Consider the following 16,184-nt stretch of genomic DNA (forward strand, 5'->3'; position numbering starts at 1 on the left):
TCGGTAAACGGGGTAACGAGAAAAAAATTATAAACGCCAGAATTAAGTTTTTTTGGTCGCTGCAACATTGCAATAAATGCAATAACTGGCGATTAAAACATCGGATCTACCCCAAAATGGTATCAATAAAAACGACAGCCCGGCGCGCAAAAAATAAGCCCTCACCCGGCCCCAGATCCCGAAAAATTGAGTCATTTTTTTTTTTTAGCAAACTTTGGATTTTTTTTCACCACTTAAATAAAAAAGAACCTATACATATTTGGTGTCTACAAACTCGTAAGAATAATGATGGCAGGTCAGTTTTAGCAATCCGGGAACGTGGTAAAAAAAAAAAAGGATGCAAAAAACAACTGTGGAATTGCATTTTATTTGCAATTTCACCGTACTAATTTTTTTCCCCGTTTTCCAGCACACGATATGGTAAAACCAGTGATGGCGTTTAACAGTACAACTCGTCCCGTAAAATATAAGCCCTCACATGGCCATATTAACCGAAAATTAATAAAGTTCTGGCTCTGGGAAGAAGGGGGGCAAAAAATGAAAACACAAAAACAGAAAGACCCAAGGTCGTTAAGGGGTTAAACGATTCAATGCTCAACCATTACTCCCCAGCAACAAGCCCGCTGTCTTGGGGTCATTTTTGACTCAGATCTTTCCTTCACTCCTCACATCAAATCACTCGCTCGTTCATGTCATCTACACCTCAAAAACATCTCAAGAATCAGGACTTTTATCACCTTTGACTCGGCAAAAACCCTTACCGTAGCTCTTATTCATTCCTGTCTGGACTACTGCAACTCTCTACTAATGGCTCTCCCTCTTGCTAAACTCTCCCCTCTCCAATCCGTCCTTAACGCAGCCGCCAGGATCATATTCCTCGCCAACCGCTACTCCGATGCCTCTTCCCTGTGCCAGTCATTGCATTGGTTGCCCATCCAATATAGAGTTCAATTTAAACTTATTAAGCTTACCCACAAAGCGCTCCATGCTTTAGTACCCACCTACATCTCCTCCCTTGTCTCAGTCTACCACCCTACACGTGCCCTCCGTTCTGCCAGTGACTTAAAACTAAAATCCTCCATAATCCGAACTTCCCACTCCCGTCTCCAAGATTTCTCGCATGCTGCGCCAATTCTTTGGAATGCATTACCCAGGACAGTTCGATTAATTCCCAATACCCACAGTTTCAAGCGGACCCTAAAAACCCATTTCTTTAGACTGGCGTATCGCCTCCACACACTATCTGTCCATCCCAGTTGTCCGTTCCAGTTTTCCCCCATATTAAAATCTTCTTCAATTTCAGGTTCATACCAACCATGCACTTAATAGCCTCTGTCAGGACTGTACACATACTGGCTGGTGACCAGTCCATGTATTATTATTTATCCTATTTAGTATATCAAGGCTGCATTATACAATATATGTACATTCTACCTTTTGTGTCTCCCCCATTTCCTCATAGACTGTAAGCTTGCGAGCAGGGCCCTCACTCCTTTCGATATGAGATATGCTTATTCTGTATTGTCTGTATAAGTCCCCCCTAAAATTTGTAAAGTGCTGCGGAATATGTTGGCGCTATAAAAATAAAAAATTATTATTATTAATAATAATACTCAATGCAAATCAATGGCGGCGATTAAGCTGCGTGTCCGCAAAATTAATGGCCATGCTGCGGATTTTTCCGCAATGATAATCCGCAGTGGAAATTTCAGCAGCATGTGCACAGCAGATACGGATTATCATTGGGGGACATGGGGCACGTATTACTAAGCTGTTTTTAAGCGTTTTTGCTGCGGACGTTCAGAGGCAAAAACGCTTGAAAAACGCATAGTGGGCACGCAGCCTTAGTTACAGGGTCAGTGTAGGTTAGATATAGTTAGAGTATTAGATTAGGAATTGGGTACAGTGCAGTGATGGGCACAAGAGTTTAGGATAGAAGCAGTTAATACGTTTAGTAATAGCTCCAGTGCAGGAGGAGCCGGGGTAGTAACGGGGAAGTCTGCCCAGCAACCAAAGGAGGATTGGTGATTGGTCCAGTCAAAAGGGGGAGGAGTTTGGGCCAGGGCAGAGCAATGGTTTTTCCTGTCAATCAGATAGAGTCTGAGGGAGAGATGTGAAGAGCAGTAGTAGGAGGTCCAGGGGGCACCAGTAGCATGGTCTGACCAGCAGCAGAGGAGCGTTAGTCAGGAACTATAAAACAGACTTTCCCTTAACGTTCGGGGCCTACGGTCCACAGGAGCCATCAGAGAATCTCGTCTCAAAATCTTCCCAGAAGGGGAAGTCGGACGGGGAATAGTACAGAGAGGACAGTACGGGACTCTTAAACCTGCGAGCGTCTCAGAGGCCAAAGAGGTCAACTATGGAAGGGATAGCTCAGGACAAATGGATGGTGAATATCAAAATGTGCTGTGCAATGGGCTGTGAACCTGGAAAAGGATGTACCCAATACTGCATGTTCCACCATGTTGAAGTTGGACCTTCAAGTAAAGTTCTTTTTTATAAAATGGAGTGGAAGTCGCCTAATGTGTGTGCGGCGGTTCATGAAGTGGAAGAACCGAAGCCAGCAGAGATCTGCGACCAAATCGTGAGTGTTACACACCACACACACACAGCACAGGAGAATTGGGACATTTGTCTTTGTCAGGGAGCCAGGGTGTAGGAACACAACAACAGTGTCTCGCCACAACTACCACCCTGCACACCTCACAAAATTGGCATAGTCGGCAGGATGCAGAGTCCTAGCATATAGAAAGCGGAGGAAGCCCTGAAACAGTTAAAATGGTGGCCGTCAGTAATCCCAAAATAGCGGCCGTTGTGGATTTTAAAATGGTGAATGGTGATGCCAGGACTGATGATACAATGCCCATGATGGACGGGGCTAACAGCAAAATGGCACAAAAATGTGTCTGGCCTGGGCCCAGAAGATCACCCATCGTGAGTGGTACCCACCCAAGGTGGGCGCAACGGAAGAGAAAGAAATCCCACCGATTGCTGCGAGTCAATGGAGAAAGGGAGGAGACTCCCAAGAAACAAGCAGGTGAGAAGGATGAATACCCACCCCAGAAGAGTATGCTTAAAGCAGAGCGAGCTGGCGACATTGCTGGTGAGAATGATGGGGAAGGAGCATCAAGTCATGGAGCAGTCCAAAGTGACTAGAGAGATTAAGGCTGCTAAGTGAAGCGATCACTTTAAAAAAAAATGTGTGTCTTGTTGTGTTAGTTGCACCAGGAAAATGAGACTATTCAACTTCTCTGTGGGCAGGAGCCCTGAGTGAAAACCAGGAACCTCCGGTATTGGCCAAGCCAGCCCCAGTTGAAAGAGAAAAATCTTTCTGTTTGTTTTCCCTCCCCTCCAAGTTCTTGCGCCTGTTGCGCATTCTCCTGCTGGATTACGGGACTGAACCCTGATGGGGTTAAACATCCATCACTAAATGGACCGTGGGCAACTGCTCTAATGGACTGTGCCTTTGTTTTAGTTTGGAATAGGAGCTACTGAGCAACACTTAGGTCTTAAAGGGACCTTACCCAGCAAAAAGGAGGGAGGGGGGACACTGTCAGGATGACCCAAGGATTGTGCCGGGTCACTGCTCCAGGACTGTCGGAGCGAATATAAGTTGGCCAGTGGGCCATTGTATTTTAAAACAAAAGGACTTCCTGTGTTTGGTAAACCCAGAGCAGGATTTGCTGGCCAACGGGCCTATTGTGTTTTAACCCCATAGCGCTCAATGACGGACACTGAACAGCATGAGCGGGTGTAAGTTACTGCTCCTTGCCGTGCCGTGTCTGTCATAGCTTTGAATTGGCACAGCGTGTAAACAGCTGAGCGGCACAAGAAGGGGTGCAGGGCTCCATGCCGTCGGTCCCTGCACCCAGATCGCAGAAATTAGTCAGTCAACCTGACTGACCTATCACAGCATGATGAAGCAGGAGACGCTGAAATTTTAGCGTCTGCTGCTCTATCAGTGCCGGAGCTCAGCGCTGCCAGTGGCTGAGCTCCGGCACTAAACAGCCAGGAGCGGTGTCAGTGCTCTGGCTGTTAACCCTCTGAATACTGCGATAAAGCGCAGTGTTCAGGAGGCAGGCAGAGGGCTGGGAGCTCCCTCTGCCTTCATGTCGGCGCCCCCGTGATGTCATCGCGGGGGCCCGACCGTTGCCATGGTGACCAGGGGTCGACATGACGACCCCCAGGTCACCAAGTTACGGAAAGCTCCTGAGACCAATGCACAGCATGGTCTCAGGAGCTTTCAATATTGGTATAATGTATTGCAATGCTAGGGCATCGCAATATATTATATCTGTGGAAAAAGTGAAAGTCCCATAGTGGGACCAAGTAAAAAAGTAAAAAAAAAAAAAAAATTGTAATATATACAGTACAGACCAAAAGTTTGGACACACCTTCTCATTTAAAGATTTTTCTGTATTTTCATGACTTTGAAAATTGTACATTCACACTAAAGGCATCAAAACAATGAATTAACACATGTGGAATTATATACTTAACAAAAAAGTGTGAAACAATTGAACATATATCTTATATTCTAGGTTCTTCAAAGTAGCCACCTTTTGCTTTGATGACTGCTTTGCACACTCTTGGCATTCTCTTGATGAGCTTCAAGAGGTAGTCACCGGAAATGGTTTTCACTTCACAGGTGTGCCTTGTCAGGTTTAATAAGTGGGATTTCTTGCCTTATAAATGGGGTTGGGACCATCAGTTGTGTTGTGCAGAAGTCAGGTGGATACACAGCTGATAGTCCTACTGAATAGACTGTTAGAATTTGTATTATGGCAAGAAAAAAGCAGCTAAGTAAAGAAAAACGAGTGGCCATCATTACTTTAAGAAATGAAGGTCAGTCAGTCCGAAAAATTGGGCAAACTTTGAAAGTATCCCCAAGTGCAGTTGCAAAAACCATCAAGTGCTACAATAAACTGGCTCACATGAGGACCGCCCCAGGAAAGGAAGACCAAGAGTCACCTCTGCTTCTGAGGATAAGTTTATTCGAGTCACCAGCCTCAGAAATCGCAGGTTAACAGCAGCTCAGATTAGAGACCAGGTCAATGCCACACAGAGTTCTAGCAGCAGACATCTCTTCAACAACTGTTTTAAGGAGACTTTGTGCAGTAGGCCTTCATGGTAAAATAGCTGCTAGGAAACCACTGCTAAGGACAGGCAGCAAGCAGAAGAGACTTGTTTGGACTAAAGAACACAAGGAGTGGACATTAGACCAGTGGAAATCTGTGCTTTGGTCTGATGAGTCCAAATTTGAGATCTTTGGTTCCAACCACCGTGTCTTTGTGCGACTCAGAAAATGTGAACGGATGGACTCTACATGCCTGGTTCCCACCGTGAAGCATGGAGGAGGAGGTGTGATGGTGTGGGGGTGCTTTGCTGGCGACACTGTTGGGGATTTATTCAAAATTGAAGGCATACTGAACCAGCATGGCTACCACATCATCTTGCAGCGGCATGCTATTCCATCCGGTTTGCGTTTAGTTGGACCATCATTTATTTTTCAACAGGACAATGACCCCAAACACACCTCCAGGCTGTGTAAGGGCTATTTGACCAAGGAGGAGAGTGATGGGGTGCTACGCCAGATGTCCTGGCCTCCACAGTCACCAGACCTGAACCCAATCGAGATGGTTTGGGGTGAGCTGGACCGCAGAGTGAAGGCAAAAGGGGCAACAAGTGCTAAGCATCTCTGGGAACTCCTTCAAGATTGTTGGAAGACCATTTCCAGTGACTTCCTCTTGAAGCTCATCAAGAGAATGCCAAGAGTGTGCAAAGCAGTCATCAAAGCAAAAAGTGGCTACTTTGAAGAACCTAGAATATAAGACATATTTTCAGTTGTTTAACACTTTTTTGTTAAGTATATAATTCCACAGGTGTTAATTCATAGTTTTGATGCCTTCAGTGTGAATGTACAATTTTCATAGTCATGAAAATACAGAAAAATCTTTAAATGAGAAGGTGTGTCCAAACTTTTGGTCTGTACTGTATATATATATTAATTACACTAATAAATACAGATTTTTAGGTAAAAAAAAAAATAAACAAAAAAGTACACCTATTTGGTATCGCCGCGTCCGGAACGACCCGATCTATAAACGTGTCACACTAGTTAACGCTTTCAGTGAACAGTGTAAAAAACACAAAAAAACACACACGAGAAATTAGTTTTCATCATAGTGCTGGAAAAAGGTGAAATAAAACGCGATCAAAAAGACGGATGAAAATAAAAATGGTACCACTGAAAACGTCATCTTGTCCCGCAAAAAAACAAGCTGTCACATGACTGTTGGCCGAAACATGGAAAAATTATAGCTCTCTAAATATGGCGATGCAAACATTAGTTTTTGCAAAAAAAAAACGCGTCTTTTAGTGAGTGACAGCTGTCAATCATAAAAACCCCATATGAATCTGGCATCGCTGTAATCGCACCGACCCGAAGAATAAAGTCGCCTAATCACTTTTATACTGTACGAGGAACGGCGTAAAAGATAAATAAAACCATTTTTTCACCTGCTGCAGATTTGTTTATTCCGCCTCCCAAAGATCGCAGTAAGGCTCGGCGCACATTTATCCTGCGCTCTGCGCTGAGCACTTACACCGAGGTTTCCATGTACATCTCTGAAATAAGTGATTCAGACGGAAACCCGCGGCGGAAGATTCCCTGTAATTAGACAGATGGAGGTACTGTAGACGCTGTCTGACCTATGATCCGGCGGTGTCCATCTTTTTAGGCATAGATAAAAGCGCGGTCGGCCATAGTTTTGTCCACCTCTGAAAAGAAGGATAACGCTGAACAGAGGCCAGATGGAGTCCAGAGTAACTCTGCTGCCTCATCTCATTATAGTGAATGGATCCCTCCAGGGTTTCATCTGAATCACGTCATTCGGAGATTTAGATGGAAACCCCAAAGTAAGTGCTCAGCGTAGAGCGCCGGATAAATGTGATCTAAAATGTTATGTAAAATGTTCCCAATAAAAGCTTCACATAAAAGCCCCCCTCAGGTCTGTCATGCGTTAATGGAAATATAGGTGGCTTCCACGTTACGGGTAGTACATAGGCTCTGGAAAAGCTAAATGGCTCCTCGCCCCCCCAAAAGAAATTCAGCAAATTCTGCGCTCCCAAATCCAAATCCCCCCTCCCTTCTGAGCACCGCAGTGTGTCTAAACCACATTTAGTGTCCACATGTTTGGCAGGGGTATTATTTCCAAAATGAGGTCACTTGAGGGGGGATTCGGGTCTTCTAGCACTTAGGGGCTCTGTATATGGAGTCAGCAAACTATTCTAGGAAAATCTGCGCTCCAGGAGGCAAATAGCGCTCCGTCCCTCCCGAGTGTCGCTGTGTGGCCAAGCAGTACTGTACAGCCACATATGGGGTATTGCCACATTCAGCAAAAATTATGGGACAAATTTTGGTGCTATTTTTATCCATTATTCCAGTGTGAAAATGTAAAATCTGGGGCTAAAACAAAATTTTTGCGGTAAAAATGTAATTATTTTTTCCTCACCGCCCAATGGAATAAAATTCTGTGACACACCCGTAGTGTCAGTATGATCACTGCACCCCTAGATGAGTTCATTGAGAGGTGTAGTTTGTAAAATGGGGTCATTTAAGGGGGAATCCGCTGTTCTGGCACCTCAGGGGATCTCCAGGCACCCTCAAACCATAACAGTAAAATCTGTACTATAATATGGTGCTCCTTACTTTCTGACCTTTGCACTATGCCTCAAAAGTAGTTGCCAATTACATGTAGGGTATTGGCGTACTCAGGAGAAATTGCATAACAAAATGAGAGGTCAATTTTCCCTTGTTACCCTTGTGAAAATAAAAAATTTGGGGGTAAAAGAAAATTTTTGTTATTTTTTTTTATTTTCACGTCTCTATGTTATAAACTTCTGTGAAGCACCTGGGGGTTCAAAGTGCTCACCACACATCTAGATAAGTTCATTGAGGGGTCTAGTTTCCAAAATGTGGACACTTGTTAGGGGTTTCTGCTGTTTAGGCACATCAGGGGCTCTCCAATTGCGACATGGCGTTCACTGATTATTCCTGCAAATTTTGAATTCAAAAAGTCAAATGGCTCCTTCCCTTCCGTGCGCCCAAATAGTGGTTTCCACCCACATATAGGGTATCGGCGTGCTCAGGAGAAATTGCACAACAACTTTTGGGGACCATTTTCTCCTGTTACCCTTGTGAAAATAAAAAATTGGGGGCTAAAAAAAATTTTGGGGATTTTTTTTTCACGTCTTTATGTTATAAACTTCTGTGAAGCACCTGGGGGTTCAAAGTGCTCATCACACATCTAGATAAGTTCATTGAGGGTTCTAGTTTCCAAAATGTGGTCACTTGTTAGGGGTTTCCGCTGTTTAGGCACATCAGGGGCTCTCCAATTGCGACATGGCTTTTGCTGAATATTCCTGCAAATTTTGAATTCAAAAAGTCAAATGGCGCTCCTTTCCGTCCAAGCCCTGCCGTGTGCCCAAACAGTAGTTTTCCGCCACATATTTAGTATCCGCATGCTCAGGAGAAATTGCACAATAAATTTTGGGGTCCATTTTTTATCTGTTACCCTTGTGAAACTAAAAAAAAAATTGGTCTAAATGTAATAATTTTGTGAAAAAAAGTTGAATGTTAATTTTTTTCTTCCTCATTGCTTCAGTTCCTGTGAAGCACCTGAAGGGTTAATAAACTTCTTGAATGTGGTTTTGAGCACCTTGAGGGGTGCAGTTTTTAGAGTGGTGTCACTTTTGGGTATTTTCTGTCATATAGACACCTCAAAGTCACTTCAAATGTGATGTGGTCGCTAAAAAAAATGGTTTTGTATATTTTGTTGGAAAAATGAGAAATCGCTGGTCAACTTTTAACCCTTATAACTTCCTAACGAAAAAAAATTTTGGTTCCAAAATTGTGCTGATGTAAAGTAGACATGTGGGAAATGTTATTTATTAACTATTTTGTGTGACATATCTCTCTGATTTCAGGGCATAACAATTCTAATTTTGAAAATTGCTAAATTTTCAACATTTTCGCCAAATTTCCATTTTTTTCACAAATAAACGCAAGAGCTATTGAAGACATTTTACCACTATCATGAAGTACAATATGTCACGAAAAAACAATCTCAGAATCAGGGGGATCAGTTGAAGCGTTCCAGTATAATTACCTCATAAAGTGACAGTGGTCAGAATTGAAAAAATTGACCCAGTCATTAACCTACAAACTGGCGCAGTCCTTAAGGGGTTAAAATGGACTCTTTTGTGGGTCCTAGGAGCAAGGGAACAAGGGTCAGTCGGGCCCTTTTAGTTGTTCAGATGACCCGATGTGCATGCAGGGTTGAAGGAATTTGCCCCTATGCGTTTGGGCAACTACTAAAGTGGGCCAAAATGGCCGGTCTTAAAGAATAGACTTGAACTCTGTGTTCCAGGGTCCCAACCAAGTGGGACCGAGGTCAAGGATGACCAGAAAAAAACAGTGGCAAAAGATTATATTCATCTGTTGTGCATTTTGATATAAACATGTGTGTTAAATGTTTTAAATGTGCATTTATGTTTTTACAGGCGTTGTCATGGTCGGGACGACCATGTTTTAGGAGGGAGGAATGTAAGAGGGCGACCGAAAAACGACATTCCCTTAAGTAAAGTTCTTTTTTATAAAAATGGAGTGTATGTCCCCTATTGTGTGTGCGGCGTTTCCTAAAGTGGAAAAACCGAAGACAGCAGAGATCTGCGACCAAAACGTGAGTGTTCTGCACCACACGCACAGCACAGGAGAATTGGGACATTTGTCTTTGTCAGGGAGCCAGTGTGTAGGAACACAACAACAGTCCCTCGCCACTACTACTACCCTGCACCCCTCACGCATGCACCATTGCCTAGACTTGCAGTGCGTACACTGATGCACAGGAAAAATCTGCACATGCATGACCTGTATCAATATGAACTACAGTGGCACGATTTGGGTTACTTGGGGTAAATTTTTCTTACAAACTATACAATTTGTAAAATAAATACAAATGATATTTTGGGATTATTATTATTCATTAAACCATGATCTATGTTGTGTGAATACCCCCTTTAAAAAGATTGAGCAAAATTACCATATTTTTGGGCTATAAGACATACTTTTTAGCAAGAAAAAAAAATCTTGCTAAAAAGTGTGTGCGTGTTAAGAGGCAGCTTCATCTGATCGCGGAGAACACCGCACTCTTCCGATCACCGAGAACTGCTCTCCTCCTGCCCAACACTGATCTGTTTGATTTGTGTAGGACAGGAGAGGAAGCTACTGGCACCTGCATGGATGCTGCAAATCCTAAGTAGCTGAAGGACTTTTCAAAGTCGTATGAATGCGGGCAGTATCTGGCTGCGGGCCGGGGCAGTGAGCGGCGCAGGTTTCCGGTGTCGCGGCCATCTTCCTGAAGCTGTGAGCCACAGGAAAAAGGCCGCCCGAGCCGGCGCATGCGCTGACTTGTAGCTCGGGCGGCCATTTTCCTGTAGATCACAGCTTCAGGAAGATGGCCGCGACACCGGAAACCTGCGCCGCTCACCGCCCCGGCCCGCAGCCAGATACTGCCCGCATTCAGTTCAACCCGTGCTGGACCCCAGCCAGACACCCACAGCATCTCACCTCCTCCTCCGCTCACCGCCCCGGCCCACAGTCAGACACTGCCCGCATCCAGTCTAACCCCAGCCAGACACCCGCAGCCCCCAGCACCTCACCTCCTCCTTTGCTGTTGCCTCTTCCGCCACCACCGGTCCCCAGGCAGGCCTCGGCGGCATGCAGGCAGGCCCCTATCTCCAAACACTGGCCCCGGCCCTCAGCCAGGCCCAGGACCCGGCCCCCAGCCATGCACCGGGCATCAGCCAGGCCCCCAGCCATGCACCGGGCATCAGCCAGGCCCCCAGCCATGCACCGGGCCCAAGCCAGGCCCCCAGCCATGCACCGGGCCCAAGCCAGGCCCCCAGCCATGCACCGGGCCCAAGCCAGGCCCCCAGCCATGCACCGGGCCCAAGCCAGGCCCCCAGCCATGCACCGGGCCCAAGCCAGGCCCCCAGCCATGCACCGGGCCCAAGCCAGGCCCCCAGCCATGCACCGGGCCCAAGCCAGGCCCCCAGCCATGCACCGGGCCCAAGCCAGGCCCCCAGCCATGCACCGGGCCCAAGCCAGGCCCCCAGCCATGCACCGGGCCCAAGCCAGGCCCCCAGCCATGCACCGGGCCCAAGCCAGGCCCCCAGCCATGCACCGGGCCCAAGCCAGGCCCCGGGCCCCAGCCTGGCATCGGGCTCCAGCCATCTCTTCTGCTGCAGCAGCCAGGTTCCTGAGGGAGGGAACGGAGGGTCATGCAATCCTGCTTCACCGTAACTCCCCACTGCTAGAGCACCGGATTCCTGAAGGACCCTGCCTCCTGTGACCCTCGCTCCACCGACCCCCAGGTAAGATAGTGTACCTATTAAGACTATAAGACGGACCCCCAAATAAAGATATTTTTTCTATATTCCACCCCAAAATTTGGGGTGTGTCTTATGGTCCAGTGTCTTATAGTCCGAAAAAATACGGTATATACAGCAAAGCTGAGTGTACATGCAGCGGTGTTGAGTATGTGTGCACTGCAGAGAGTGTACATAAAAAGCATGTAAAAGGGTGTGTGTATATGTATAATTAATATATATTATGCTAATATATATATATATATATATATACACACACACACACGAACATGTATACACAGATATTGCTGCAGAGAAATACTAGCAATAGAATTATTGCCTCTCTATTCTACCCTACTGCATTAAATATAGGTGGTATTGACACCTCCACTTCTTGACACCGCCAGTGAAGTTTTAACCAGTATGAAATATATTTTCCTATTTTTTTTTTAGCTCTCTACACTTGGGGTGTGTCCTATAGTCCTAAAAATACTGTAGTTTAAAAAAATTATAATAATAATAATAAAAAAAAAAAAAAGTCTTTTAACCCCTAGAAACAGCAGCACCACTTCTTTTCAGTGGCCGTGTCAGGTATGGCAGCTTGGATGGTCGCACTTTTATGTCAGGAGGTCACAACTCTATTTTGAAAGCTTAAAAAATTTACCTTCAATAAACTTAATAAAAAACGCATCCCTGCAGGAGAACACTGTGCCCCACTCATTATTGCAGTGGCAGAGATTGGCACTCAGATCTCATTGTGATTAGAGGTGATCATACGGTGCCACTTCTGCACCCGCCGAGATATTAACCTGTAATAAACTTACCGCTGGAAACCATCCAATTCACACAGTAGCGAGGAAACACGGTCTGCGGGTTGTCGCTGTAGACCAGCAGGTAATCAAAGCCGTTCTATAGAGGAGAGGACACTGTTAGCGGAAAGACTGCTTTTCATACTGTGTATAAGGGCTCATTCACACACAGTGAAGGAAACGCCTCCATGTGTTAGGATAAAATGAGACGCACACAGGATACAATATGGGCCCCAGATCTGTAATAGCTGTGTGCAGAGCAAACTACAAACAGCAAAGTATCCTAATCTAAAAAACAGGATTTTGCTACCCCATAAGAGAGACCCCGACTCCAGCGATAAGTCACTTACTGGGCTTCTGGATGCAATTTTGATAAAATCACTATCTTATCTGCTGCAAATCTAGCAGTTCTCTGAATGCTGAACTCTGTATAACCCCACCCACACCACTGATTGGCAGCTTTCTGCCTATGCACAGTGTACACAGAAAGCTGCTAATCAGTGGTGGGAGTGAGTGCTCATAAATAAAGAGGACTACATGGCAGCAGGTTTACTAGTTCTCTAGTGATAATCTCCTGTTGCAATTTTATCAAAACTACAGCAAGCAGCCCAGTAAGTGACACATAGCTGGAATTAGGGTCTCTGTATTATGCTGCTCTCAGATTAGGTGAAAAAATCTGGTGACTGATTCCCTTTAACTACACCCTTCCAAGTTATTCTACACCGTTTACCTAGAATGCACAAACTTATGGTTTTCCATGTAACCTGAGCACATGCAGAATACTATATAAAGGTATTCCCATCTCCCCATTAATGGCCGAGAGAAGACTTGCAGTCTACATTCGTGACCAAGGATTATGGAAACAGCCAAGGGGGCGGCACTACACCCACTGCATTGGAAATTACAGGATCACTGCTATAGGCTGCGTCCGCTTAGTGGTTTCTGCAATTTTGGCCACCACATGTAGACTGCATAGGGAGTAAAGAGAATCCCTCTCTAATGAAACGGGTGCAACATGCCGAATAGGCTGCTCCAAGTGTATTGTGGGGTGAATTATGGACGTGACTGCGCCCATGAGCAGCTCCGTGCACTTGCATCGTCACATCTTCAAAACACGATACCAGAGCATGCTGCACTTGTGTGTCCCATCCGTCACTGACACCAATAATGGACTGCATTGTGCATTGCTGCAAGTCATGGATACAACATTGGCCAAAATTACTCTACTTTAGTCCAATTACATCGAGTTCCTTAAAGAGAATCTCAGCATTACGCCCCTACAAACTGTTCAAATGGTAGTGTGGCTCTCTGAAAGACGAGGCCATCCATACAGTTACTGAAACCATCTGTTGCTCCCTGACTTAAAAAAAAAATCTATGTTTTAATTCATATGCATATAAGGCTTAAGTGCTCTGGGTGTGAGGGCAGCACTTCCCAAGCCTCTCTCTCTCTATTCTTCGCCTACCACCACCATCCTCTTCTTGACTGACAGCTCGGTAGCAGCACAGTCAAGCCAGTGAGCCATCAGTCACGCCAGGGAGCCTTCAGTCGCGCCAGGGAGCCATCAGTCGCGCCAGGGAGCCATCAGTCGCGCCAGGGAGCCATCAGTCGCGCCAGGGAGCCATCAGTCGCGCCAGGGAGCCATCAGTCGCGCCAGGGAGCCATCAGTCGCGCCAGGGAGCCATCAGTCGCGCCAGGGAGCCATCAGTCGCGCCAGGGAGCCATCAGTCGCGCCAGGGAGCCATCAGTCACCCAGAGGAAGGTAGAGCTGGGCAGGCAATATTGCCAGAAAAGGAGATGCTTTGGAAGTGCTTCGATTGCACCCAGAGCACTTCTCATTTGCATAGGAATTTAAACAGTAACTTATCAATTAGGGAGCAACACACGGAATAAATAAAAGTATGAAATATATCTATCAGCGAGCAACATGACCATACAAGTAATTTGAGGGGTGGATTTGGGCTGACTAATTCCCTTTAAATTAATGAACATACACGTGTGGATAACCTTTAAAAGGGGTATGGATTTTTTTTATTTTTATAGCGTTAATGCGTGTATTTTTGGCAATAGGGATTCATTAAAGAGATTGTCCAGGCTTGGGACAGAAGTCTGCTGTCATTCAGTATGACTAGACTGCTAAATCGTGACAGTGTCCAATGTGTATGCCGTCTCAATTTTGCAGTATTCCTCATGTGATCAGGCAGTCACGAGACCACGCGTATGTAATTTGCATAATTTGGGGTCCCGTGCTGACTGGATGCATTTTACATCTCTCAATACAAGTTAATTAGCTTAATCTAGTCGGCATTTGAATGTAAATCACATATATACAGTCACGTAACCACCCACCTGCACGGGTAATACAGCTGGCGCACAGCACGCACTGTCATGATCTGCCTGTAGTCATATAGAGTGAACAACACCTTTAAAAAATGTTTGCCTTCTACAGCCTCTATGTATAACAGTACACAGCAACCTGCAGAACGAGCCGGTCTGATTCCAGGGTCGGTCATCCTTATCTTTCAACGTTCACCATTCTTTTGGTCATAAATCAGCTCCAAAAGACAATTCAGGAGAAGAGAGATAAGGATTACAGACTCGGCCATCAGAGGAGCTTACTGATATATTCCCGGTTAACTCATTCTGCAATGTACAGGAACAAATAGAGGCTGCAGAGGTCAAACCAGTCTATTTTTTATGAAACCCTGTTGCAAAAATGCTTTTTATCCAAAAATTACATGCAATACGGATACAAAAAATGCTACAAGTGTCCATATCCTTTAAGAGGAGTATATTATAGCTCCCTACAACATCCATATCCCACTTTGTAGAGGTGCAGTATAGCATGCATACGTCTATGAGGCCCTCCTGTGCCTCTGAATGCCCCCAGTGTCCTGCAGAGACATATGGGGGTCTTCATTTCGGTGTTGGCTTCTGACATATGACAGCAAAAAAATAAAAAACTGTAGCATGTGTCATCAGACTCACGACTACTGAAAAACAAAACCCCTCTATTTGTGGGATGGGAAAAGCGACCAACTGTATTACAAGTGACCAATCCATAGGAACGTGGCTGATCTACAGAGGAAACATGGTAGACGAACCTCATCAAACGTGGTGTGCGGCTTGATCACCATCTGTGACTGATAATTACGGACTCGTACATAGTTAGGAGATTCTGGCACCTCGGGATGTTCCACCGCCCTATGGGATTAAATGAAAAAATATTTTAAAAGATGTTGTATTAAAGTAGAAAAATGTGTATTTATATACAGGTGCTTCTCACTAAATTAGAATATCATCAAAAAGTTAATTTATTACAGTTCTTCAGTCCAAAAAGTGAAACTCCTATATTATATAGAGTCATTACAAACAGAGTTATCTATTTCAAGTGTTTATTTCTGTTAATGTTGATGATTATGAAAACACAAAAGTCATTATCTCAGTAAATTAGAATATTTAACAAAAAACACCTGCAAAGGCTTCCTAAGCATTAAAAAAGGTCCCTTAGTCTGTTTCAGTAGGCTCCACAATCATGGGGAAGACTGCTGACTTGACAGATGTCCAGAAGGCAGTCATTGACACACTCCACAAGGAGGGTAAGCCACAAAAGGTCATTGCTAAAGAAGCTGGCTGTTCAGAGTGCTGTATCCAAGCATATTAATGGAAAGTTGAGTGGAAGGAAAAAGTGTGGTAGAAAAAGGTGCACAAGCAACCGGGATAACCGCAGCCTTGAAAGGATTGTTAAGAAAAGGCCATTCAAACATTTGGGGGAGATTCACAAGGAGTGGACTGCTGCTGGAGTCATTGCTTCAAGAGCCACCCCACACAAATATATCCAGGACATGGGCTACAAGTGTCACATTCCTTGTGTCAAGCCACTCATCACCAATAGACAACGCCAGAAGCGTCTTACCTGGGCCAAGGAGAAAAGACCTGGACTGT

The 16,184-nt window shown here is 45.1% G+C and overlaps 1 protein-coding gene across 2 annotated transcripts in view; it reads right to left on the reverse strand.

Annotated features, from left to right (window-relative positions):
- STARD7 (StAR related lipid transfer domain containing 7) overlaps window positions 1-16,184 on the reverse strand; it is a 35,901-nt gene that overhangs the window by 8,183 nt on the left and 11,534 nt on the right. The window contains exons 6-8 of one of the 2 annotated variants that reach the window (XR_012251342.1): window positions 15,344-15,443; window positions 12,255-12,339; window positions 10,723-11,321 (exon numbers count right to left, since the gene is read on the reverse strand). Coding sequence is in view for 1 of the 2 variants with exons in the window: in XM_073653676.1 (XP_073509777.1) it covers window positions 12,255-12,339; window positions 15,344-15,443 (185 nt within the window). In the remaining variant the exon portion in view is untranslated. The remainder of the gene's footprint in view (window positions 1-10,722; window positions 11,322-12,254; window positions 12,340-15,343; window positions 15,444-16,184) is intronic. The other variant, XM_073653676.1, reaches the window with a different exon arrangement.

Source organism: Phyllobates terribilis, unplaced genomic scaffold, assembly GCF_046119375.1.
Source record: "Phyllobates terribilis strain yellow unplaced genomic scaffold, ASM4611937v1 Scaffold_11__3_contigs__length_659146591, whole genome shotgun sequence".
Classification (NCBI taxonomy): Eukaryota; Metazoa; Chordata; class Amphibia; order Anura; family Dendrobatidae; genus Phyllobates; species Phyllobates terribilis.